The sequence below is a fragment of the Schistosoma mansoni genome, chromosome 2, assembly GCF_000237925.1.
Source record: "Schistosoma mansoni strain Puerto Rico chromosome 2, complete genome".
In the NCBI taxonomy this organism is placed as follows: domain Eukaryota; kingdom Metazoa; phylum Platyhelminthes; class Trematoda; order Strigeidida; family Schistosomatidae; genus Schistosoma; species Schistosoma mansoni.
Window position 1 is genome coordinate 24,440,500 of NC_031496.1, and position 27,509 is coordinate 24,468,008.

Here is a 27,509-nt window from a genome sequence, read left to right on the forward strand (position 1 = left end):
GAGCGAATGTCCAGCGCTTTAACCGGGTTGGTGGACATGGAAAGTCCACCTAGGGGAGTTGGACAACCCTGATTCCAAACCAATGGTGCACAAGGACTCCAGTATTCTGAGGGAACAAATAGCGCATGAATCAATCGTTAGTCACCGGCTTCTTCTGGACTGAATCTCTTCACGATGCTCCACTGCCTTTTAGGTCAAAGGCTCCGAGTGTGGCTCCTTAAGAAAACCACCTGTTTCGATTTGGGCACCTGGGCAGTATCACAGCCCTCACACAAATCAAATGAGATTTGTGTGGCACATATATATCTGGTGTCTCCTTTGTACCAATATTTATGTGTTTAAATAAATAAATAAATACATGAACAAGTGTCACAGTAGCATAGATATTGTTGAATATACATCTTGCTGTTGAATGTTAATTAGTACGAAACCCGGGTCGAGGGTTTATCGCCAACTGGTTCCAACCACTTAATAGTCGATAACAAGAAGTACTCATAATGTTTAATTATGTCACTCTGATCAGTAGGATGAGACATATAAGACAATAATAGAAAGAGAAAATAATGATGAAAAACAGAAACAGAAATGCTCTATTGCTTTAGTCAGTCACTCGAAATTCATTAGCACCGCCATCGATCTTCAAGTTCGAAACCCGTTTTACTTCAGTAGTCAGTTGCCATCATTTGTCATCCCATAAACAAGAATGGTGCTCAAAGCTAAAAAAAATGAATTCGAGCTTACATTTTATTTCAAAATATCATTATTATGTGATAGGTATTTTAAGACATCTTGGACATGTGTTACAGCAAGAGACTTTGATCCTATCTATTGCTTTGATACAGTGATCAGGTATGACTATTTTGATAGTTCAATATAGCTACGATGATTGGAGGTTTTTTCATGCCACACATTTTGGTTACAGACTGGTACAATTAAAAGCAATGCACGAAAATCTCAAAAGCAGTCATATTGAGGTGTGATGACAGTAAAGAAGTTTCTCATGTGCCTGGTCCTACATTGTAGCTGACTGACTTCTCAGGATAATTAGGACCTCTAGAGATGCTATCATCTTACAACGTAAAGAAATTAGGGAGAAAGTCGACCTTAAGAATGACAGCCTAATCTGATCTAGTGAGTTTAACCACTAGTAATAAGGTCTAAGAATTAAAAGGTCAAACATCAACTGTGACTGGAGGTTTTCTACTCCCTTAGACGATAAGACCACTAGTAACCGCGATTTGTTTTCAGGTACCACATGAAGAAATATCCTTCCAACTGGGTAATTAACAGGGAAGTGTCAACTGTTTATACAACCTTAGCAACACTAGGGATCACTTGACCAGCCTAAATAAATAATTGGAAAAATGATTAAAAAACAAAGTGCAAGTTCTAGTGACAATTGAACGAGAAGAGATGGCGATTCCTGAAGTGGTTTAAACAAAAAGTAACCTGTTAAAAGGTTAGTAGTAAATTAATAAGTGAATCAATGAAACTTATTCGAAGGTTAAAAAATGGACGTTTTATTTTCGTTTCCTTCCAAAGAATAATCAGTACACTTACTTCATATTCAACTAATTCATGTAGACGATTATCACTTGGACTAGTCAACAAGACATGTTGATAATCAGGTGGAATTGAATTAAACGATAAACTATAATTATTTGATCTAACTGTATTATCCACTGTATGAATATGTAATGATTCAGATAGGGAATTTTTATTACTGGCACTACTGCATGCAGCTGTACATTTGGATCGTAATGCCTCAAAATCGGCAGAAAGTTGTTGTAATTGATTCTAGGTAGAAAATGAACAGAGAGGAAAAAACAAAAAAAATTATTATCTTTGAGTAGGTAACTGTATTTTGTTGCAAAACCAGTATTTACTGATGGTATTTGAAAATCAATGAGCTCTGAATACATCTATTATTTGTTGTTTTCTAAATTTGGAACATAGCAACTACAACAACCATACGAAATCGATACTTTCAGGTCTCACGAAGAACATAATTAATTTAGTTCAAAAAATCCACAACAAATAGTTCATATATTCCAAGTCCAATCATCCTATGATACCAAATGATCCCATCACCAACGTAATAATAATAAAAGACATGTTATTCATTGTTGGATGTTTGCTTTCAACCAGGAAATTTTACCACAACAATGGGAGGATAGTAATATATTCCGCTTTAACAGTTTTTTAAAATTGTAAATACATTCAACCACTGATTAAGCTGCTATTTATCTTTATCTGCAAAATTATTTTAACAAGACTCTCTCCCTATGTACTTTTGTCGCATAAATGATAAATCTTGTTACTGATTGCTTAGGCATTGGGATTTCTAACGATTTGTTCCTAGTCCGAAGAAATTTACTTTGAACGCTGAACAGAGAACAAACAACAATATATATATAAAAGGAGCTTTACTTCAAAAGTTATCTGTTCATGGACGGAAAACAGGGGTATTTATATTGTTTTACGTGGCTCTAGAAGCTTCTGGAAAATATGCTAAAGTTGATAACAGAATCAGCAGACATCTAGTTGGATAATGACCAAATTCGTTATCTCTAAGAATTATCTTGGAGACTTTCAAAAAGCGCTGATTATTCGAAGTCTTCTATGAATTACCAAGGGTTCCTAATAACAAATATATCTGATGTACGAATCTCAGTGTCATCGTCACTTGTTTTATTAAAGGGAAGGAAAATATACCAATAGTCATGGTGTTTTCGGCTGAATTTCAAAATATTCAACTTCGCAAGATCAAAGTTCTATTCGATTACATAATCAGTGGAAAAAACAAAACGGCAACATTGTAAAACAAATTACCAAATCAAAATCATACAATATTCAATCCTTCTGGATCATGCAGATACCTTGTACAAATGCATATATACGTTATACCCATTATTTAACACCCAAATAGTATTGACTAAATAAAACTATCATTTGTATTTATACAATAAGTTGGAGATATACATATTTTCTCCACTATAATCCAATACTATATCAGAATAAAAAATAAACTTACTTGAAGATCCGTATTGTGTAATTGAAGCGCTTCATAATCACGTATAGGAACCGAAGTAGGATACCGAGATTGACGCAATGCTGGGTGTCTGTAAGAAAACAAAGAGGTGAGTAAAACGAAACGAATGTTATAACACTTTTTGCTGCTAACTTCCCAGCTTTACCTTATATGTAGAAAGGTTTTTTCATGGACTGAAATCGGCTAGACGAAAATTTAACACTAAGAAGCAGTGGATGATAACTGAGTTGACGTGTTTAAGCAACACATTAACAAAGTATACGCTCTACATATCAAGGAATGGGAACTCAGAGTCTTCAAATAAATCATGCTACCTACCATTTAAACCACTGAGTTAGTCATCCAATCACAAACAACGCAGAACCAGGTAAATTTGCGTATCGCCACAAAATGTCACACCACATAATCGACAGTAACAGAGATAGTAGGAAACATTCAGCGTAAACAATATGACTCAGCGAGAAAAAATGAATTTATGGAATAAAAAGTTTATAATAACTTAAAAATTACGAGTCGATTTATGCTAGACCACCAGTGAAAACCTGGATGCACTGGATAGGCGTTTCATCTTAGTACTAGACTCCTCAGTACTGTGTACCCACGAACCTGCAAGCGAAACTTGAAGCCAGGACCTTCGGCCTCGCGCGCGAACCCTTAACCTCTAAACCAACCTGCGTATTAAATACAACAAAGACGATAACAACAAAATCCAGCTTTTTCCAACTTACAAGGAATCAATAGAATCTGACTGAAGTATTTCTTGACGTACTTTTTCAATCCAATCATCATGCTCATCATTTGACTGTAGATGAGTGTTATTATTTACTTCAGAACACAATTTAGTTGATGAAGCAGTTCCATTCTCATGATTACAAATCTAAAGAACAAATATAAAAAGAAATTAGTTGGAGTAACATTGGACACCAAATACTACTCTACAGTTTCTCTTTATCCTGGTCTCAAGTTCCTCAACGGTACTCATCTACAACCTCATCAGTAATGGAACTCAGGACAGAACGCTTAAGTAATATAACTAAAGTGAATATCTGCATCTAATCGTATATTTTAAACTCCAATCAATTAACAACATAGAATAATGATTATTCAACGACACTAGTGATGACCATTCCACTCCCGACATGTCAAACACCAATCAAAACTTCTCACTTAGAACTTTAGAGACATCTTGAAATAAGTCACTAGTGAGCTGACTACCCATAGGTTACTTGAAGGAATAGTACTACGAATCAATGAAATTATTACTTATCAAAAAAAGATATTAGAAAAAAAATAGAAATCTTAACAAAACCTACATTAGTATTGGTAGTAGTGTTAATAAGCGCATTGTTTTCATTGAGTTTTATATCACATTGTACATCGACATCATGACGAGAAACCATTGATTGGGTTGATGTTGTAAGAGGTGTATCGACCACTTTAATAGGTTCATGTCTAGCTTCAACTGTATTATTATTATTATCTGTTAAACGCTTGAAATATATGTAGAAGAAGATAATATGTGACAATTTAATTTTTTTTAAAACAGAAATAATGCAATCCATAAAAAGAACACGAAAAGGACTGCTTTTTTTAAAAAGTACAAGTTAGATAGGAGATGAAGATGATATTGAAAGAGTTGGAAAACCCTGATTCAAAACCAACGGTGCATGTGAGTTAAAGGGTCTTAAGAGGACAAATGGCATATGAACATATTTCTGATCATTGGTCAACATGGGACTGCATCTCCTAACACTGCTACACCTCCTGGTGGACTAGATCCCTAGGTCAAAAGCTTAGGGAGTAAAACCCATAGAAAACTACCTGCATTGGCTTGGGCACACGAGCAGTATCCTAGCCCACACACAAATCAAGTGACGAATACTGCTAGAAAATTTGGGTATCTTGTGTGAGCCATACTCAAAATGGAGACCGTAGATAACCCTTCTGAAACTTTCTGGTAACATGATTCAAAGTTGTTCAGTGGTGTGGATGCTTTTTACTTTCCATCTTGAATTCCCTTCACATATATCTTTCCACTTTATTTTCACAAACTACATTCTCAATGTTTAGTCCTTTTTCTTGTTAGTGCTACTGCACGATTTTGATTTCTTGGTATTTACAGTTAGTTGTGATAATATGGTACGGCTACTTGGGTCAACGTATATCTGTATCAAACTTTATGTTGATGATATCTGTGTCTGTCTGACAATCTATTTTTAACTAGTAACTATCGTGAACGTAGTAGTTATTAATGTATCCTCAAACTTGATGTTTTCTTCCATTCTTCGAGCTGCAGTGAACATAACATTTTATTAAGTTATTGAGGCTTTTTACTAAGGGCTTAACTGAATTTTAACCCGTCCTTAATGCATGTCTAACTTATTCCATAGATGTAGACGAATATTCACTACACTTACGATATCACAAAAATAGTGAGTACAAACGGAGGATAACGACACTGGATTTTTACAAAGCTCCTACAACTCTTTGATGTTAATCGATCCAATACATTGTATAGTGAGTACAATGACGCATAGGTCTTTACAGTGTAAAATTTCACAATGATAATGCAAAGGTACTGTAATGCCTGATTGACAAAATGTGAAACTACAATAAAGGTAATGACTATATATCTGTCTCGGAACGCAGATATGTGAAACGTTATTATCGAAACTAGTTAATACAAATCAATAGTGAATCATGTTATCGATTCTTTATATAATTCGAATTGCAAATTACACCTAGGATCAAGAGCATTCGACATTCAGGAAAACAACATTGAATCCTCATTTTAAAAAGTAGGTCACTAAACTTGATAATGATAAAATGAAATACTACCAACTCACTTTTAACTCCAATTGTAATTCACTAATACGATTCTTAAGTCTTGTATTCTGACGATCATAGTCTGAGATAGTTTCCTCGAAATATGCTAATTTTTCAGAATGACTTTGTTCCATTTGTTTTAACTTTGTTAATGTTTGATCTATGAATTTTAGAACAAAAAATTACATGCAAGTAAAACTGCTTGAAGGGTAATTTTACTAAACAGATGGCTAATCATTGTGTAAATAATCATAAGTCTGGTCTATCCTTACTCCCTTTTAGATCAACTATAAATTTTAGAGTAAACAAAAGATATTGGATTGCGAAACATGATATTTCCCCCCCCCCAAAAAAATCTCAACTAGAATCAATAAGAAAAGGAATTATTAAAACCATCGAAGAGGATTTGTAAACAGCGCGCAGAAAGTTGAATTTGACTCTTTGAAAATTGGATTCTCGATGGTTTACTTTCAAGGAAACCATTGAATTTCTAATAAATCCGAACAAATGTTTTTACTATATCATTATCAGCTAGAGATGCAATGAAGTATCTCATGTTGTCTTTGTTTTTTAAATTGCCATAGGCTACTGTTATGGTGAATTGAACTGTAATGAAATAAATGGGGTTATCAAATAGTCTTAAATGTTACCCATACAATATTAATGTGGTTACTGGTAATTATGTGTCAGAGTTCCACTGTAACATTTTAACCAAAAAGTGTATGTATTACGTATGTTCATCCAAAAAAACGTCAACGAGCGAAGTTGTCTGGTAAAAGAGTAGGTTGAGGGCAAGAGGGAGCCAAGCCTAAACATGGCATCAGCCCATGAAGACACTAATTGTAGGAACTGAGCCATGTAGGCAGGTTCAGACTACCTGGTTGGAGGCCGGGTCATTATCGTGGCTAATGGTTAGAGACTTTGGAATCACTCTTTAACTTCCCCTAGACCCTATGCTTATAAATCCCTTATAAAAAATTTTCAACTTTTTATTTCACTAAATAATGTTTTCGCGAATCCCACCATCGATGTCTGATCACTTCTATTACCAATAATACTGTTACTACCTGTATTATTCTGTGAATAACCCTTACAATTTCATCACACTGTACTAATGGAGTTTGACAACTTGAAATGATGTACATATCCGTCAGGTTCTACGTTGTATATAACTGACTGACTGACTTAATATTTTCAAAAGCATTTATTACGATGGATTGTTCGGAACTCAACCATAAAGTTTACACAAATCACCAATGTGACGTAGTTCAAGAATTGATAACTTTATAGACCGATAGACCACTGAGCTGGCATTCAACGGTGTTAATGTCTAACTTTAAGCAATCCACGGTTAAGTGCTCTGGCGCGAGACTGGTAGGTCGTGGGTTCGAATCTCGCGAGGCGGGATTGTGGATGCGCACTGCTGAGGAGTCCAATAATAGGACGAAACGGCCGTCCAGTGCTCCCAGGTTTTCGATGGTGGTCTAGCTTCAATTGACTCATGATCTCAACTATATAATATGGAATATTTATTAAACATGCAAGTCAATAAAAGTTCACAACCACGTCCATCAAATTACCATCACTACTTAGTGTCATACACACAACTCTAATAATAATAATAGCTAACGATAAACAAACCATTTTCAATTTTTTGTTGTGCAATCACTTCACGTTCCTTAGTTGATAACTTCTGTCCAAATTCTCTTGTCATTTCTTGAATACAATTTGCTTGTTCAGTTTTTAATAATTCTATTTGCATTTGATAATTTTCGTGAATTTCTGATATGGAATCACTGAAAAAGAAATTATTCGAAAGGTAAGAAAAAAAATCTTTTTTTTTCTTAACAGCACCAGAACGCTTTTCCAGTTCCTGGAAGGGTGATTCTTATCAAAAAAGATCTGAAAAAAAACTGAATAAATAGAGATCTTGGCAACTTGGAAGCGTGACCGCAGAGCTCAACAGACAACTGTTTGAGGTCAGTCACCTACGGACATTTCGTGAGTAGTTTTTGATGTATTAGCTCCATATTTTGAAAACCCTAGAACTGGCGATGTAAATCTATAGACACTTTTTGGTTTGTCATTTTTGTGATAACCTTTTATAACCTGCACCCATTGCTGTGACGACACAGTATCTCTGCAGATGCTACTTATCGGAGGAAGCTACTTTAGGGTAGTCACACCCATATACCGTCAGTAATACGACCTACGACCAGAGGACGAGTTTATTGAGCGGTAGTTGGCTCCGTCCTACTTTATGAGTGCGAAACATGGCCATTAAGAATAGGGGATATTCGTAGTTTATTGGTATTAGATCATAGGTATCTATGAAGCATTGCTTATGTATTTTGTGACCACGGAGTAGGCAATGTCTGAGTTAGGAATAAGGTACTAGGTAAATATGATAAATCGACTGATGAAGTAGTAAATCTTCATCGATTGAGGTGGTTGGGACATGTTTTACATATGCCCAACCACCGCCTACCTTGACGGACGACGTTTGTCAGTGTAAGAGTAGGCTGGAAGGGAGCTAGTGGTGGTCAAACCAAAATATGGCATCAGTCCATGGAGCCACAAACAGTTGGACCAAGCCATGTTAATAGGTGTCGACTACGTAGTTGAGGTTCATATAACTGTCGTAACCAACGGTTAGAAACTTGAAATGATATGGCTCGAAAATTATTTGGGATGGTGCAAGTGTATCTATTCTTCGTCTTACATGTTACGTATGCCTGAACACCGATTACCACGACGCGCAATGCTGACTAGTGTAGGGAATGGTTGGAAAAGAGTTAGGGGCGGCCAAACCAAAACGTGGCATCAGTGCTTGAAGTCACTAACCTATAGTCTGAGCCATGGTGGCAGATGCAGACTACCTGGTTGGGGTCCACGTGAATATCGTAACCAATGGTTGGAGACTCTGTGTGACATGGCTCAGAATCGATCACAATGGCGTAGGTGTATACACTCTTTATTTTCCCTTAAACCTTGAGATTAAAATTGCTTTATAACGTTCTTCCTTCCTATACTATATCCTTATATACAACCTATCTTTTATATACTACCACCACTAAATTAACTACTTTTATGAATCCGGTGTTCATCTTGCTGTGCTAACGAAATATGGCAACTTGGACCGATGGATATATGCGCCTGGTCCTACGTTGTAGCTGACTGACTGACTGACTTACCCCAAATTCTGAGATTGTAAATTCGCCATAATTCTTTTTTACTTTTATTCTACTAATTTACATCTCAACTCGTATCTTTGGTGCCTAATCTTTCCTATTACCACCTCTACTATTCAGAGATTTGGCCTGACAATTTCATCTGTCTGTGCTAATGGGGTATGTCAACCTGAACCGATGTACATACATACCAGGTTCTACGTTGTGACTGACTAACAATCTCGGAACATAATAAATAAACGAATACCAACGGTATTTACTTTACTCACCAATTGTGATCCCACAAATCTTGTTGATTCTTCTTAGAATTATCATTAATTTCCATATTCATTGATTCTAATTCCTCAATTTTTATTTGTAATTCTTCAAGTGATTTACATTGATCTGCATACTCTAATTGTAATTGTTTTAATTTTTCTTCAGTTCCATGTAGTATATTTTGTAATTCAATTTCACGACGTGATGGAGTAGCTGATAATTTTTTACTAGTTTCTAACTCTTGCAAAACTTGTTTTAAACGATTTCTCAATTCCTATTATTATTTTACCCCAGAAAAAAACAGAAGTGTTTAGCGTATTGATGTAACTAGTAAAAGGGTATCAGTATAGTATATTTTACTTAAAGAATTGAATGTTATTTCATTGTTTAGACAATCACTAGGAAGGACAGGAAGTTTTTAATTTATTCGAAAACTTGATAATTGACTATGCAGGGAGGTGTTTTGATGTAGGTTTGTTCTCTGAGCTGGATGGTTTGGTCGTGGAGCTTTCATCGTCCTTCTGAACGACATCATCAGCACACACTTCGAATAGAAGTGAAGTGTTTGAATTTCTCCACATGTAATTCATAGCTTGTCCTGTGCACATCGATGTTAATTGGTTCTTATTGACCTTAAATCTGTCATTGTTTATTTCTTTGTCTTGGTTGTATCTCCTATTGGTTTGATTTTTGCTCCTATGTTTCTGAATAATTTTCTTGATTGGTTGATAAATTGGATTGATTTCAATGTGTTTGTTTATTGCTGGCTGACCTGAGTGCCAAGCTTCTAAAAATTCTCTGGTGTTTCTGGAATTGCTTCTGTCCAAAATCTCCACATTTTTCCAGTCGAATGTATGTCCGTAGTTGTCTACGTGTATATGAGTGATATGAGTGAAGAAATGTCGTGGCATTTGACTGCTAATTGATGCTCATGCAGGCAAGGTTTGTGCTGATGATGTCATTCAGAAGGACGATGAAAGCTCCAGGACCAAACCATCCAGCTCAGAGAACAAACCTACATTAAAATCACCCACCTGAGCTACAAATCTTCTCCACCATCTCAGGGAGGTGTTTTCTTTTGAGGAATCTCATATACATATTCTCCTTTATTGAGAGAAGGAACTATTTTAAATAGCGCAATTATTAAACATCTCTTGGACACAGGAAAGCCAATCGATAGCTTGAAATCTTTTAAGATGATGTTTACTGAAGCCATGGCTAATAGGTGTCAGAAACTTGATTTATGTTTTCGAGAGGAGATAGTTGTTAATCTTTCTTTGTCTTGGTGATAAAGATTTCTTCATTACATCATAAAGTTTTGTTAAACTCTTTTCTTTAATTGATTACATCATTACGTCTTTTCATTTAGACTGTCTTCTAGATTAGTAATCTTATTTCATCAGCGTTTATTCATTACGTAGCCACTTGTATAGAGCCCTTTGAACTTTTGTTACTATAAATATTGTAAAATATTCTTCCACGTAAAATATTATGCTAAGATATTTTATTTATTCTATAAACTTTATTTATACCCTTGCTATACTATACTGATATATGATCATATCAACTTCCAACTAAATGATTTCATCACCAAAGCAAACCAATCCACCAATTATGGACTAGATAGACGATTAGGTTATACATCATTTCCGATTCAACTCCAAAGGGTGAATTTTTTTTCCCCTAACTACTCTTCAAGTCATTTTCGATAGGTAAATTTACCTTGCTCAAGTCATTATCTTTCTGGTCTACAGAAATCTCTGGTCTCTCTTGAGCTAAAGCTTGACATTTATCTGTTGGAATTGATTTGATGAGTAGTTAGGAAACATCCGCTCGTCAGTGTTGAAGCGTAGATGGTGCATAACCTTGGATACTCAGTTCATACATCAACAAGATATCCTAGTCCCCTTACAAAGAATTAATGGTTTCCAAAAAATCCCTCTCATTGTTGTAGCCCGTGCAAAAAATGCATTCATTCCCTAAACAATTTTTGGATGATAACGCTTCAAGTAGTCTAAAATTATATACCTGTCTTTTACATGTAACATTGCTATTTGTTCAATGTGGTCATCCCTGTAAATCAGCATACATTCTACAATTATTTTCCGAATATATCATTTATTTATTTAACTGTGCTCAATGTCACTATATCTGAAATATTATACACAATGGTCTTCTCAAACAAGATAAAATGCTTCATTATTTATGAAGCAATGTAGTTCATCATAGCTTTAAGCCATTTTATGAGACTTAATTCGGAGTTACAGTGTTCGCCAAATAAATACGTTATTGGGATCATTATATATATATATATATCGCTTCGGTTCTCTGATTGTCTGTCCAGATCAACGGCTGTACAAAACATATGTATTTAAAAACCCATTCTGGTATTGGACTTATATAATTCCGTTATCCACCAACGCGACTCAAATCGATGATTATATACGAGGATTCGCGACATAAGTTATTTCGACAGCAATCATTCAACAACTATCATTCATGGGCCACTAAAAGAGTACCCGTTATCTAGATATCAACGAAGAATCAATAAATCTCCGGACCTGCTCTTTTCACTATTGTAGTCAAGTGAACTTAAAAGAAACACAGTATCAAAAAGGGGAGGTGTTGGAGATATGGAGACCTAAAAAAACTACATTTATGAAGAAATAAATTAAAGAATTCACAAATTGATTTAAAGTGAACTTCGTTCATTGAATTGTTCAGTGTATTGCTAAATATATCGATATATCCAGTATGAATCTCGTTATTTTATATTCAATGTATTTTCATTGCATTAATTAATACACTGCAATTTGTAATCACTGAAAAATACCTCATTTATAAATTATATTATTATTCTAATTAATAACTGATCAAGTTCAGTTTTGTCCTTTCAAATATATTATCATTACTCTAAAAAATATGTTTGATTTTAACACCGATCGAGTAAATAGTCTAGTAATGTTAGACCTACTGTACGGAGCTGAAACGTGAAGAACTACTACATTCATCGTCAAGAAGGTACAAGCATTTATAAACAGTTGTCTACGCAAAATACTCAACATTCACTGATCGGATACTATCAGCAACAGTGTTTTATGGGAGAGGACATACCAGCTTCCAGCTGAAAAGGAAATTAGGAAAAGACGTTGGAAGTGGATAGGACATACATTAAGGAAATCACCAATGTGCATTACAAAGCAATCCCTAACTTGGAATCCGGAAGGGAAGCGGAAAAGAGGAAGGCCAAAGAACACATTACGTCGGGAAATAGAAGCAGATATGAAAAGGATGAATAACAACTGGAAAGAACTGGAAAGGAAGGCCCAGGACAGAGTTGGATGGAGAATGCTGATGAGCGGCCTATGCTCCTCGGCGAGGGATAACAGGCGTAAGTAAGTAAGTAAGTAATGTTAGACCGTAGAAAAAGACACATCATAATACTACTGTTTGTTTGAAATGAAAAAGAAAAGAGAAAACTTACTGAATTCTGTTGTTTCATTTGTTTTTCTTTGGTGAAAACAGCAGTATCAACAGCATTTTTTAAAGCTGTTTGATGTTCAACATTCAATTGTTCAATACATTGAGATTTTTCCATTTCATATTTTTTGTTTAGATCGTTCAATTCATTTGTATATTTAGTTTTGTAATTTTCCAACATATTTGCATGTTCTAATTGTACTTTCTGTAATTCACTTTGTAATTGTTCATACTTAGTATTTAGTGAAGACACAACTTTATCGGATTCTTCTAATGTATTATTAAGCTGAATTTAGTGGATCAAATAAAATAATGAATAAACTAAGAATATTACGTATATTTTAAACTGAAAGGTAGTGTTTGATAGGAAAAATCCTATGAAAATCAAATCATCAATTAATTGCTATACTGACCGAATAACAAAACTGAGTGGTTAACCAGATTTAAATTTCGCAGTAGGTTAGAAATCAAACAGAGGTTCATGTAGTTGGCATTAAGTTGAACGATGTGAGTGTATGGGCTAGACAATAATACAATTACATGGTTCAGTATCGATTGCAGTGATGCATATATATAGGCTTTTTATCGCAAAATGCTTACATTTTTCATTCTGTGAATGTGTTCACTTTTCCCGAATCACATTGCGTCTTACATTTTCTACTACCACTGATATTTTTATCACCTCTAAGAATCCGACAATTGTTAATTTTATTTGGCTACCTCGGTATGATGTGGCAACTTGAGGCGGTGCACGTACGTCGTTTATGACTGACTGGTTGACTGAATGATTAAGTTAGACCATGTAGTTAGCTAAACTAAAGCATGAAAGTAATATGATGACCAAGAATTAGACCTAACAACCAGGTTATAAGTTATTGGAGGGTGAGTGATTAACATAAATGGTGTTCCTCTACTCATTTATATGATTTAATAATGTTTATTTTATAGGTATTATTATCAAGGTTCAACTTGATAATTTCTAATAAACTGATTGTTGGGTAGATTGTTAGTCCTCTAAATAAATAACTTAAACTGAGTCATGGAATACCAGAAAATTTAATTTTCTACTCATTGGGATATTACAAATACATCATTATGTTTATTTTTGTAGTGATGATTCACACACGACCGTGTTATTTTACTAGATAAAAAAAACTGTTCTTCTGGTTAGTGGTTACTTCATTTAGAGGTTTGAACCGAAAATCTGATCGCGTGAGTTTTCATCATTCGACTACATCATACAGCTTCATTAATCCATTGAAATAATCGAAATCTCATTCATAAAATCATAATTCACAACAGTAGGACCTAAGAATTGAAAGTTAACTCATTTAATCAATAAACAATTGGCCCATAGAACAGTTACAACCGGTTTAAAACCATACAAAGGTGTTCTTATTATTTAAGATCATTTCGTAAATGAACTATCTCGGTTCATGGTGACAGTTATTGATGAGACATTCACAGTGAGCTGTAGAACATCAGGCAACACAAAACTAACAGCATTTATTTTAAACTGTAAATCTAATATAATACCACAAAAATTAGTCTTTGGATTCAGTAAGTTCATAATTAGTAATAAAGGTTGTGAACAACAGATATGAATCAGTCTAAATTGCTACAATTTATATCGGCATAGCTTCAAAAGATATCTTTTTTTAACAGTTGGATTCACGAGTTGATCTAAGCTGGACAACCATTGAAAACCTGGAAGTACTGGACGGACGTTTCATGGATCGATTGAAGTTAGACATTGACACCGTTGGATAGCCGGCTCAATGCTCTAGAGGTTAAGCGTTCGTGCGCGAGACCGAAGGTCCTGAGTTCAAGTCCCGCGCGCGTGACCGCGGATGTGCACTGTTGGGGAGTCCCACGGCCGTCCACTGTCTCCAGGTTTTTATTGGTGGTTTAGCTTTAATCGACTCATGAATTCAACTATTAAATTACTACAATCTCCACAAACCCTTATTCTGATAAAAATCATACAGACAAAAGTTCTAGTATTAGTCGGATAGCCATTGACAACTATAAAGGGGCTAGATAGCTGTTCCTTTCAATTAAGGGACTCCTCAGCACCCCGCATTTACAACCCTATTGAGGATCGAACTCAGAACTTTCAGACCTCCTGGAGAATGTTTAGCTTTTAAATCACTGAACCAACAACCAATGCCTTATGAAACAGGTGCCCAGTGCTCTCTGGTTTTCAAAGGTTATCCAACCAAGATCAGTTTATGATGTAAACTATGAAATTCAACAACCTCTACAAAACCTCCTATAATAAAAAAACAAAAACTAACCACAGTTTCTTTTTCTGTTAACTCCTTAGAAAGACGATTAGATTTTTCTGTAATCAACTCCAATTGTTTATTTAAATCATATATTGTTTGTTGACTCTCTTCAAATAATTTCAATTGATTAGTATAATTCTCTTTTAAAATGGATTCATTCCGTTTAAGCTCATCAATTGTTTGATTTGCTTTGATTAAGGATCCTTCAATTGAATTGAATTTTTCATCTGTCGATTTCTGATCGGCTGCCAATTTTTGATTATCTAATTGTGCTTGAATCAATTGACTATTTAATTCATTACAATGATTCTTTAATGAATCTAGCTGAACATGAAGTTCATTTGTATTTAATCGATGATTATGTACAATGGAATGTTTAAAATGATTTATACATTCTTTATGTAACGTCTGTGAACGTATATCCAATATATCTAACTTATTAAGATCCTTAAAAAGATGATCTGTAGATGTTGTATAAGATTCTGAATTTAACCAATTACAGAATAATTCAAGGGAGTTTACATTGTGTTCAGCATTGAAATCGGAAAATATTAAATGTTTCATTGTATTGAACGATTCATTTAAAGTTTTAGCATCTAGCTCAATTTGGTTGTATTCATTGTATAGGTCTTGTTCATTATTATTATTTTCGATGTCAGTGTTGTTCAGATTTTGTTTAGATTGATTCATTTCAGTTAGTATCCAAGTAATTTTAGACTGACATAGTTTGATTAAACTTTGATATAATTGACGATGATCATTACATATGAAATTATGAATTGTTTGATTGAATGAATTGTATTTATCCAATGTTAAATGTAAGTTATTTATCTGTTGTACGAAAAAAAACACATAAATGAAGTTTGTCTGTTAAAATGAGAGAAATGTTTATGTAAACTCAGTCAGTCAGCTCGACTGTTGCCGCTACCTTGACGTGGTGGTCGGGCTTGCCTATCATGATGAACCAATCGAGCTATGCTGGCTGAAACAATCGTTCATCAAGGTCCTACCATGCCAGATAGGTCGGTTGAAGAGCGGTAAGACTAAAAGCAGCAATCCCAAGGTCCGAAGGCGAAGTCGTACTGCTGACTGTACAGAGGTGTGATGGCAGTAAGGTGTTTTCTTCAGACAACCAGCATAACAGCGATGCTGTCTTCCCACAATGAGGGGTGGGGTTAGGAAAGGTCGACCCTAAAAATGCACACCTCGCCTTATCCCACGGATTTCCGTCTCCAGCGGTAAGGTCCTTTGAAGAACGGAGCTAACACGTCGTATATCGACGGCCTGGCGGCCTGTTTAAACATCTGGGCTACCTGTTCCTGTCATCTAGATATTTCAACAAGTTATCTAGTTTCGTTTGTTTTGATACATCATTATGCCTATTAATTGCACAACCTATTCATGTGCGTTTCTGAAAAGTGTAAGACCTTTCGCTGTAAAGGTTACAGAAGGCCTAATCGGAGATATCGTGGTTGCTGGCAATATGCAGCGAGAAGAATGTACATTATCCAGATGTCAACTAACTGGGCTGCTAACTTCTAACTGGCGATCACTCAATATTTATCGTCAGGAAGGACGAAGAAGTAAGAAACGGAAACTTGTTGAAGTACTTTGTGCTAAGAATTCTATATTGTACCAAAAATATAATATTGAATAAAGCCAATAATAATAATAATAATAATAAATCCCCCGCAAAAAGGTCGTGCGTGACCGGCCTCAAGCCGTTGTCCCTTGGGCACTGCGGTCACGCTCCCAGGTCGTTAAGACCAACACTAATCCAACTTCCTTCTCAGGTCCCTCAAGAAATACCCTTCTACGGTGTGAGCAGCCGGGAAGTGATATTAGCCCTCATACCCATAACTGCATACGAGACCAAGTTAGTCACATTCAAATCCTTCCTGCTTATGTAAACTAGGTGTAGATGAGTCGTTTATCGAGGAACATTTCCCGATGCATGATGAAACATTTCTCAGTATGACTTAATACATTACAATGAAGAAATAGGAAATGGTCTAATATGTTGCATGTAGTAGGTTAACTTCGCCACATGTAGTGTCAGATTCATAATCAAACCGTACCTACCGAGAAGTGTACGCAAACATTCTACTTTTCTATTGCAAACGTTTTGGTGAAAAGCAATATAAAGTCAGGTCCATGTTTACATTCATACCCCGAATAACTCAGTATAAGCTTCTCGCACTGTGAAAATGGTTGACAGGAATTTTAATACCGTAAAGAGCGCCAATTCCCTCAGGACTACGAGTACAGCTTGCTGAAAAATGTCAACTAGCACAACATCAAGGTTGAACAGGGTCTCCTGCCGACTACCTTTAACCATCTAACGTGCGAAAACAGCTTGTTAAGTCACTTTTTGTGTTACGATTACTAGAACCCTTTATATCTTTGTATTTTTTCTCAAATTCTGTTTTCTTTATTATCCTCGTCTTTCAGTTACTTATAATATGGTAATTTAGACCACTGTACTTTTTACCAGACTCCACGTTGAAAATGGCTGCCTGGTAATTATAAAGTTATGAAGATGTTTAAATTTTTAAAACTCTTTTTTCCTATAATTGACAATTTTGTTATTTTCCTTCTTTCTAACTTTTGAATGTGTGTCTGTTAGCCGAAATTCCTCTACCCTTGAGTGAGAGATATCTTTTATTTCTGAAGTAACATAACTATATACAATAATTGCTAGTTTGAATCAATCTCCTTCTTCAGTCTTTAATAAATCGTCTGACAAAGATTTATCTTTTAAGGGTAGGATTACTGTCAGAAAATTAACTTAAAAAATTACATAAACAATACAGTACTAAAGATGAACACTTTTTGTAGAAAACAACTAACCTCATCTTGTTTCTTTTCTAATTCCATGTTTAAATCATTTACAACATCATTGCGCGTAACTAAATCACTTTTTAAAATTGTCAGCTCATTTTGTAACTGTTCAACAGAAGTTGCGTAGGTTTGAAAACGTTTACATGTTACCACAAGTACTGAGTCAATATTGGTATTGATCAATGCAAGTCGCTGATCAGCAGTTTCAAGTATGTTCCAGATAGGATTTAATTTATTGCTAAGTTGTTCAGACTGCTTAAGAAGTAATTCACAAGCTTCATTTGACAATTTTATTAATTCGTATACATGTTGCTGATATTCAGATAAAGTATCAACATGTTCTTCTTCCATTGTCTTTGCAAGATGTGTATTTTGTTCAATTGATGAGTACAACTGACATTGTAAATTCTCAATACGTTTATAAGCTTCCGTAAGTTCCGTTTGGATATTTTGTAGTTCCGTATTATGAGAAACTGATTCTGATTCACATTTATTAATGAATTGAGTTTGTATACTTTCGAACTGATTTTTAGTGGTATTCAAGGTTTGTTGAAGAGATTGAATCTAATTTTTACGGAAAAATATATATGGTACAGTTGGGTTAACACATAACCAGACCGATAATAAGATTACGAAAAACTAATGATAATAACACTTCAGAATACACCACTACTATGACATTTTGCATAGATACAGAGAAAGTAAATAACTAGAGAGGAAGCATTGCATCATCAAAAAGAACAAGTTCGTAAGTTGTATTGAGGTCTATGTGATCGACACGTTACATTGGGAGCGATCATATTTTCTAGTCTGATTACTGACTAAATTCGCTCTATGCCTGTAACACCAATGAGCCAGAGACTGATGAACCACGACAGAAAGATTAACCCCTATAAGTCCTCGAGCTATTTTCAAAACCAGTGTCCCATCAAAAGACAAAGTTAGCAAGCGAATACCCACTCCATTATACAGTAGCTTCATGACTTAAACTCACACAATAACACAAAGTAATTTCTTAACAATACATCAATACAGACAGGAAATTATGAAACTGGTGTAATTATGCAATAAATGAAAGAGAAACTAAGCAATGAGTCCATAATTCATTAGCAATAACCTTAAGAAGGTAAAACATACAACGATAGTTCACATGCCGAACGAAAGCATACAACTGGCAGAATACAAGAATATAATACCTAATATTTACACAAAAAAAACATCACAATATTTCTTCAGAAGACAGTCCCGAAAGTTACTGCTTCCACGGTATTTGCCTCATTATAACAGAAACAAAATAATGAGAGTAATTACGTCAACTAATATTGAGGAATTAAAAGGAAAGAAAGACATTGATTTGAAGAAAAAAATTGTCCAAGATTTTTACGGAAAGATAAAGAATTTGATGCGTCTAAACAACTGGTATCACTTTTTAGCTAAACGTCACCTAGTCTTTTCAGTCCATTTGACTAAAGTTCAAACAACTATCCGTTTTTATTATCCACTACTTCAAATTGAACTCAAGTACTGAAATAGATTTGAGGGCAGTTATCACTCAGTTTTCTACACCGTATAAGGATACTTCTTCTTGAGCGGGCTCAAAATGAAACTAGATTAGGGATGAGCTTGAAGACTTGGTTTATGCTGACCAGCGATTATAACCAACGTTGGAGAAGATTTGCAGCTCAGGTGGTTGATTTTGATGTGGATTTGTTCTCTGAGCTGGATGGTTTGGTCGTGGAGCTTTCATCGTCCTTCTGAACGACATCATCAGCACAAACTTCGGGTAGAAGTGAAGTGTTTGAATTTCTCTACATGTGATTCACAGCTTGTCTTGTGCACCTCGATGTTGATTGGTTCTTATTGACCTTAAATCTGTCATTGTTTATTTCTTTGTCTTGGTTGTATCTCCTATTGGTTTGATTTTTGCTCCTATGTTTCTGAATAATTTTCTTGATTGGTTGATAAATTGGATTGATTTCAATGTGCTTGTTTTTTGCTGATTGACCTGAGTGCCAAGCTTCTAAAAATTCTCTGGTGTTTTTGGAATTGCCTCTGTCCAAAATCTGCACATTTTCCCAGTCGAATGTATGTCCGTAGTTGTCCACGTGTATATGAGTGATATGAGTGAAGAAATGTCGTGGCGTTTGACTGCTAATTGATGTTCATGTAGGCGAAGATGCAGGGGGCGTCCGCTTTGTCCGATGTAATGTTTATCGCAGTTGGTACAATTTATCTTGTAGATGATGTTTGTTTTGTCTTCTTTTGCCATTTCATCTTTTGGTTTGCATAAGATTGAGTGGAGGGACTTTGTTGGTTTGTGGGCTACACCTATTCCGAAGGTTTTCAGCAGCCTTGTTGTCGTTTCCGATATGCCTTTTATGTATGGTAGGGTGATCCTTTTGTTGATTTCTATACTTGATTTCGTTTCTGATGATGTGTGCGACTGGTATTTTTTGATGAAGTTGATTGGATAGCCTTTCTTTTGAAGAATGGTTTTCAGGTGTTTTTCTTCATTTTTTCGTGCTGTGATTGTGTTGCAGTGTGTCCTCGCCCTCTTGAATAAAGTTTGTACACAGTTGATTTTGTGAGTTCTTGAGTTGTTGCTATTGTAGTTGAGAATTTGATCGGTGTGGGTCGGCTTCCTGTGCACTTGAGTCTCTAGTTTTCCTGTGTCGGTTCTGGTGATTAATATATCTAACAATGGTAGCTTGTTGTTCGACTCTTGTTCCATTGTGAACTTGATGTCGCTGAAGACGTTGTTGATCTGCCTGTGTGTCGTCTACATAACGAATCCAAATTTTTGGTTTGATCACTGGTAGAATCGTGGTTTCTAGTCTTTGCATTACTACTTCTGCGATAAGTCCTGATATTGGTGATCCCATTGGCGTCCATTTTGTTTGTTCGTAGATTTTGTTGTTGAATTGGAAATATGTTGTTAGACATAGATCTATCAGTTCAAGTAGGCTTTGACTTTGAAGCTTCATGTATTTCGCGAGGTTTTCGTCGTTGGTTAGAAGCAAGGACAGAGTTTCTTTTGCTAAGTTTGGTTCAATTGAAGTGAATAGTGCCGTTACCTCGAAGGATATCATGTAGGCCAGTTGCGGTCGAGTGTGACACATGTTTATGCCCCCCCGGGGATCCCAGGCGTGTGTTTACAAGCGGAAGTCTTTTTCCTTTCTAGCCGGGTTCACAGAGTGATTTGAGTTTACCACCGGGGATGGGCACCCCCTCTGCCTAAACCTGCCAGGGTCGGCGTACCTTGTACCAGAAGGAAATTTGGTCTTTAAGGGCAACTGTTCTCCCTTCAGTTCTCCCTTTCGGAAATACGGCCAGTGTACCAGGCGAGCCTTCACGGCGATGTTCGGAACGTAAGCTTTAAGACACTCTGTTTTTTCCGCATTTTGCCGCGATTTCAAGCATCTTAAAACACATCAACAGCTTCAGCCCGTAAATCAAGGCGTTTTGATGCCCGAATTCCTAGGCACATGAAATATCCCTCCTGAGCTACAAGTCTTCTCCGCCATCTCAAAATCATACGAGCGTAGTACGCTTCTCGTTGTTCGAAAATGGGAGAATTTCGCCAAAAGGCAAGCTTCCACTCGAGAACAACTATATTTTCTCCATGAATGCATTCGCCAGCATGTTCTACCAACAAGTGTAAGATACAGACCTCCAATCAACTGCCCATTAGGATGAAAAATAGCTGAGCAAAGTGGAAGAAAAATGGTACGTCTAATGATAACGGACGCACATTACAGGATCCGCAAATACCAACATGTCATAGAGGACCAAAAGATGAATCTACAACAGACACTCACATCAGAACACTTCGAAATCTTGACAACAGCCATCGAAATATCATGCAAACGACACAGAGAAAAAAGAAGAAACATCCTTAAAAAGAAAATAAAATCTCAAAACCAACTATAGAAGAAAACACAAACAACTGCGTGGTCAACCTATCAAAACAACCACTAACAAACATAGAAGAACAGCTACTCCAAAAGGGATTAAACTACAATACAAGCGATGCCTCAAAACTAGAATTCTACGCAGCACTAGAGTCATCACTCAAAACTTCCGGAATAAGTGAGGAAACGCAACAGGAAATAAGACAATCTATAGTACCACTAACTCAACGGATGAAGGGCAACAACCAACTGACTTCACAAGAACAAACAGCTTTGAAGAAACTCAGAACCAGAAAAGATATCGTCATCGTTCCAACAGACAAAGGACGCACCACGGTGATTATGGACAAAGAAGAATACATCAAGAAAGCCGAGGAAACACTCGAGGACAAAAGCACATACAAACCGATGGACATAAATCCAGTCAAAAAGCTAGACAATCGTATTTCAAAAACTTTAAACAAACTCGTCAAAGCAGGAGAAATAACGAAGCAAGATCAATGGAGAATGAAATCCAATGGACCAGTACTCCCTCGGTTCTACGGCAGACCAAAGATACACAAACCAAACATCCCACTACGTCCAATTGTAGCACTACCAGGAACACCAACGTACAATTTATCAAGAGAAATCTCAAGAATACTGAAACATTTAGTGGATTCGTCGAACCACTCCATCAAATCAGCCACACAATTTCTTGATCAGATTAAGAACATTCAAATCAACGACGACGAGCTAATGATATCCTTCGACGTAACGGCACTATTCACTTCAATTGAACCAAACTTAGCAAAAGAAACTCTGTCCTTGCTTCTAACCAACGACGAAAACCTCGCGAAATACATGAAGCTTCAAAGTCAAAGCCTACTTGAACTGATAGATCTATGTCTAACAACATATTTCCAATTCAACAACAAAATCTACGAACAAACAAAATGGACGCCAATGGGATCACCAATATCAGGACTTATCGCAGAAGTAGTAATGCAAAGACTAGAAACCACGATTCTACCAGTGATCAAACCAAAAATTTGGATTCGTTATGTAGACGACACACAGGCAGATCAACAACGTCTTCAGCGACATCAAGTTCACAATGGAACAAGAGTCGAACAACAAGCTACCATTGTTAGATATATTAATCACCAGAACCGACACAGGAAAACTAGAGACTCAAGTGCACAGGAAGCCGACCCACACCGATCAAATTCTCAACTACAATAGCAACAACTCAAGAACTCACAAAATCAACTGTGTACAAACTTTATTCAAGAGGGCGAGGACACACTGCAACACAATCACAGCACGAAAAAATGAAGAAAAACACCTGAAAACCATTCTTCAAAAGAAAGGCTATCCAATCAACTTCATCAAAAAATACCAGTCGCACACATCATCAGAAACGAAATCAAGTATAGAAATCAACAAAAGGATCACCCTACCATACATAAAAGGCATATCGGAAACGACAACAAGGCTGCTGAAAACCTTCGGAATAGGTGTAGCCCACAAACCAACAAAGTCCCTCCACTCAATCTTATGCAAACCAAAAGATGAAATGGCAAAAGAAGACAAAACAAACATCATCTACAAGATAAATTGTACCAACTGCGATAAACATTACATCGGACAAAGCGGACGCCCCCTGCATCTTCGCCTACATGAACATCAATTAGCAGTCAAACGCCACGACATTTCTTCACTCATATCACTCATATACACGTGGACAACTACGGACATACATTCGACTGGGAAAATGTGCAGATTTTGGACAGAGGCAATTCCAAAAACACCAGAGAATTTTTAGAAGCTTGGCACTCAGGTCAATCAGCAAAAAACAAGCACATTGAAATCAATCCAATTTATCAACCAATCAAGAAAATTATTCAGAAACATAGGAGCAAAAATCAAACCAATAGGAGATACAACCAAGACAAAGAAATAAACAATGACAGATTTAAGGCCAATAAGAACCAATCAACATCGAGGTGCACAAGACAAGCTGTGAATCACATGTAGAGAAATTCAAACACTTCACTTCTACCCGAAGTTTGTGCTGATGATGTCGTTCAGAAGGACGATGAAAGCTCCACGACCAAACCATCCAGCTCAGAGAACAAACCCACATCAAAATTATAACGAATGCTAATATTGAAAACAACGAATTCATTCAATAGAATTCAAAATACCAACTTATAGTACTTAGAATGAAGTGAGTTTACCATTAGAATCTGTCACTTAATCAACTCTTAGTAATATTCATAGAACCATGTTTTTAATCAGCATAATTACTAGCACAACTGGGCATTGAGCTAAATATGCGTTATATAAATAGAAAAATAAGACTGTGAAGAGATAGGACTAGAAGAATGAGTACAATCGACCACAGTTCTATATCCAACGAATAGATTATAATTAACGTTAGGCCCCCAAATGCCCTGGTACGGCCGAGAGTGAGGAGAGTCCGCCCTCCCTCTCGAAATGCTCTCACATGGCCACGCGTATATAGCCTCTGACAGGGAAGTCCTACTCACTGCCTTCTCGTGGCCACGGTGTTGTTCACAAAAGTGAGAGGACGAGAAGCGAATATCCGGCGCTATAACCGGGTTGGTGGACACGGAAAGTTCACCTAGGGGAGTTGGAAAACCCTGATTCCAAACCAATGGTGCACATGGGCTCCAGTATTCTGAAGGAACAAATGGTGTATGAATCAATCGTTGGTCACCGGCTACCATGGGACTGCATCTCCTCACGATGCTCCACTGCCTTGTGGATCATATCTTTCGGTCAAAGGCTTGTGGTGTGGCCTCCTAAGTAAACCACCTGCTTCAGTTTGGGCACTCGGACAGTATCACAGCCCTCACACAATTAAATGAAACTTTTTTGTATGGCGCATATATATCTGATGTCCCCTTTGTACTAATATTTATGTGTTTAAATAAAATAAAATAAATATTGTATTTTGTAGATAGATAAGTCACATTCATAGTCAGATGCACATTTTCAAAATGAGAGTTTATGGAGAGTCTTATACTAGAACAAATAGAAGCAGATATGAAAAGGATGAATGAACAACTATAAAGAACTAGAAAAGATTGCCCACGACAGGGTTGGATAAAGAATGCTGGTGAGGGGCGGCCTATACTCCTCCTCCACAAGGGGTAACAAGCGTAAGTAACAACTCATAAATACAACTATTAAAATTCATATTTCTCATCTAAAAATTGTTCTTACTTCTTCAGATTGTTCATTTAATTCTATTTGATAATTATTTTGCATCTTACTCATGAATTCTTTTAATTGTTTTAATTCTTCATTAACAATTATTAATTCATTGGATTTATCCATTAATTTATTTTGTTCAATTTTCAATTGTTCATTATTATCTAATAATTGTTTATTTAAATTATTATATTCATTGAATAATTGTGAATATTTTTCATTTTGTTCATTTGTTAAATGTTTAATTAATTGTTTATCTTTATCATGTAATTGTTTATTATTCGATACCATAGTTTCTAATTCTGATTGTACTTTTAATAAATCTGTTATTTTAACCTCTAATTCTTCTTTTAATGCATTAGTTGATTCTAAGTGATTTTGAACAGTATTTAATTGTACTTGGACTTCATTATATTTTAATTCTAAATCTGAATATTTTTTTACTTCTTTCGAATAATCGTCATGGAGATTATTGATTTGTTGATTAAGTTGATCAGTCAATAATTGTTGTTCTTGTTGCTGGTGTTCCTCATTTGATTGTATTGTTGTCAATTGAGATTGTAAACATTCTATTACAGATTGTTTATCATTACAATTACATTTTAATTCCTGTATAGTTTTTAATGTATCATAAAGTAATAATTCAATGAATAATTTGAAATTTTCTAAATTTTGAATATTGAATAATGAATTCATTGAATCATTAAAAATAGGATATAATTCAATTAATTTTTTATTATTTAAATTAAATATATCTGATTTGAATTTGTGAATTTGATTGAATAAATTTTGATAATATATTTTTAAATGTTCATTTTCTTGTTGAATATTTTGATAGGAATGTAATTCTGATTCCAGATGATCAATTTGTTTTAATTGTTCAATTTGATTAGATTCAAGGTGTTCAATTTTCAATTTGGATTCATTTAATTGAGTAGTTAGTTCATCGTTTAATGTTTGTAAATTAACTAATCCTGGATTACATTGATTGTCAGATATTATGGTTGGATTGACTTCTGATTTACTTGAACCTAATGCTGATTTCAATTCATTCACTTCTTTATCTAGACGTATTCTGATATCTTCGGAATCAGCTAATTTTTGATTTAATTTTTCTAGTTGACAAGATAATGACTTGATTTCATTAGACTGTTCATTAGTTTTGTTTATTATTTCATCGGAACGATGAATATAATTTGACTCTGTACGTACTAATAGTTTATTAGAAGACTCATTTTGTAGTAGACCAGTCTCTTCCGTACTTGAATTACTGTAAAACTGTGCTTTTAAACATTGAACTTGTTCTTGTAATGCTGCTTGAGATAGTTTACTATCAGCTAATTCAGATCGTAATTTATTGATATTCTGTTGATCACACTGTAAAGAAAGAAAAAACAGACATTGAAAGAATATAGATTTCTAACAAAACATAGTGTATAAGATGTCAAATGAATTGAACATGTTTCATAATTGAAAGCATGAGTCAATTGACTCATGCTTAATTGAAGTTAGACATTAACACCATTGGATGCCAGCTCAGTGGTCTATCGGTTAAGGGCTCTGGCTCGAGACTGGTAGGTCCTGGGTTCGAATCTCGCGAGAGCGGGTTCGTGGATGCACACTGCTGAGGAGTCCCATAATGGGACGAAACGGCCGTCCAGTGTTTCCAGGTTTTCCATGGTGGTCTAGCTTCAATTGACACATGCTTTCAATTATAAAACATACTAAATCTCCACAAAACCCCTTCTGATAATTAAACATATGTCTATATTGTAAGATGATCGATAGGATTCAATCAGCGCTAAGGACTAGACAAACATTGACGTTGATAAATACTAATATTACTATTCAATGTGAAAGCCAGAGCGACTTATGCCAATCTGGGCCATCTTTGGCGCCTTCGTGATGTTAGTCTGCCTGTAAAAGGTCGGATCTACAACGCGTCGGTGAGAGCAGTTTTGCTCTATGCTTGTGAAACCTGGCCTCTCCGAGTTGAGGATGTTAGACGTCTCTCTGTGTTCGATCATCGTTGTCTCCGAAGGATTGCTGACATTCAGTGGCAACACCATGTTAGTAATGTAGAGGTTCGGCATCGTGTGTTCGGGTGGAGAGACAATAATTCAATTGGTGTCACCATCTTGAAACACCGACTTCGGTGGCTTGGACATGTTTTACGAATGTCGTCCCAGAGAATTCCACGTCTTGCATTATTTGCCGACTCTGGGACTGGTTGGAAAAAGCGGAGAGGAGGTCAGTGTATGACATGGTGTCGTGGTATGAAAGAAAGCTGCAAAGGGCTAGCTTCTGTTGGTCCTTCACGACTCCCTGGCTGGGGTCCGAGAGATGGTGCAACACAGTGGCTAGAGAAGTTATCAGATATGGCTCAGAATAAAAGCCAATGGCGATCCCGCTGTGACCGTCTTTTACTTTCTTCATAAAG

The 27,509-nt window shown here is 35.8% G+C and overlaps 1 protein-coding gene across 1 annotated transcript in view; it reads right to left on the reverse strand.

Moving 5' to 3' along the window:
- Smp_023940 (hypothetical protein) overlaps positions 1–27,509 on the reverse strand; it is a gene marked incomplete at its 5' end in the record, with an annotated part of 47,382 nt that overhangs the window by 5,915 nt on the left and 13,958 nt on the right. The window contains 12 exons of the mRNA XM_018796171.1: positions 1,561–1,797; positions 3,035–3,122; positions 3,781–3,929; positions 4,366–4,542; positions 5,899–6,038; positions 7,520–7,674; positions 9,339–9,601; positions 12,812–13,093; positions 15,105–15,926; positions 17,946–18,500; positions 25,358–25,734; positions 26,095–26,446. Coding sequence (XP_018650410.1) covers positions 1,561–1,797; positions 3,035–3,122; positions 3,781–3,929; positions 4,366–4,542; positions 5,899–6,038; positions 7,520–7,674; positions 9,339–9,601; positions 12,812–13,093; positions 15,105–15,926; positions 17,946–18,500; positions 25,358–25,734; positions 26,095–26,446 — 3,597 coding nt within the window. The remainder of the gene's footprint in view (positions 1–1,560; positions 1,798–3,034; positions 3,123–3,780; positions 3,930–4,365; positions 4,543–5,898; positions 6,039–7,519; positions 7,675–9,338; positions 9,602–12,811; positions 13,094–15,104; positions 15,927–17,945; positions 18,501–25,357; positions 25,735–26,094; positions 26,447–27,509) is intronic.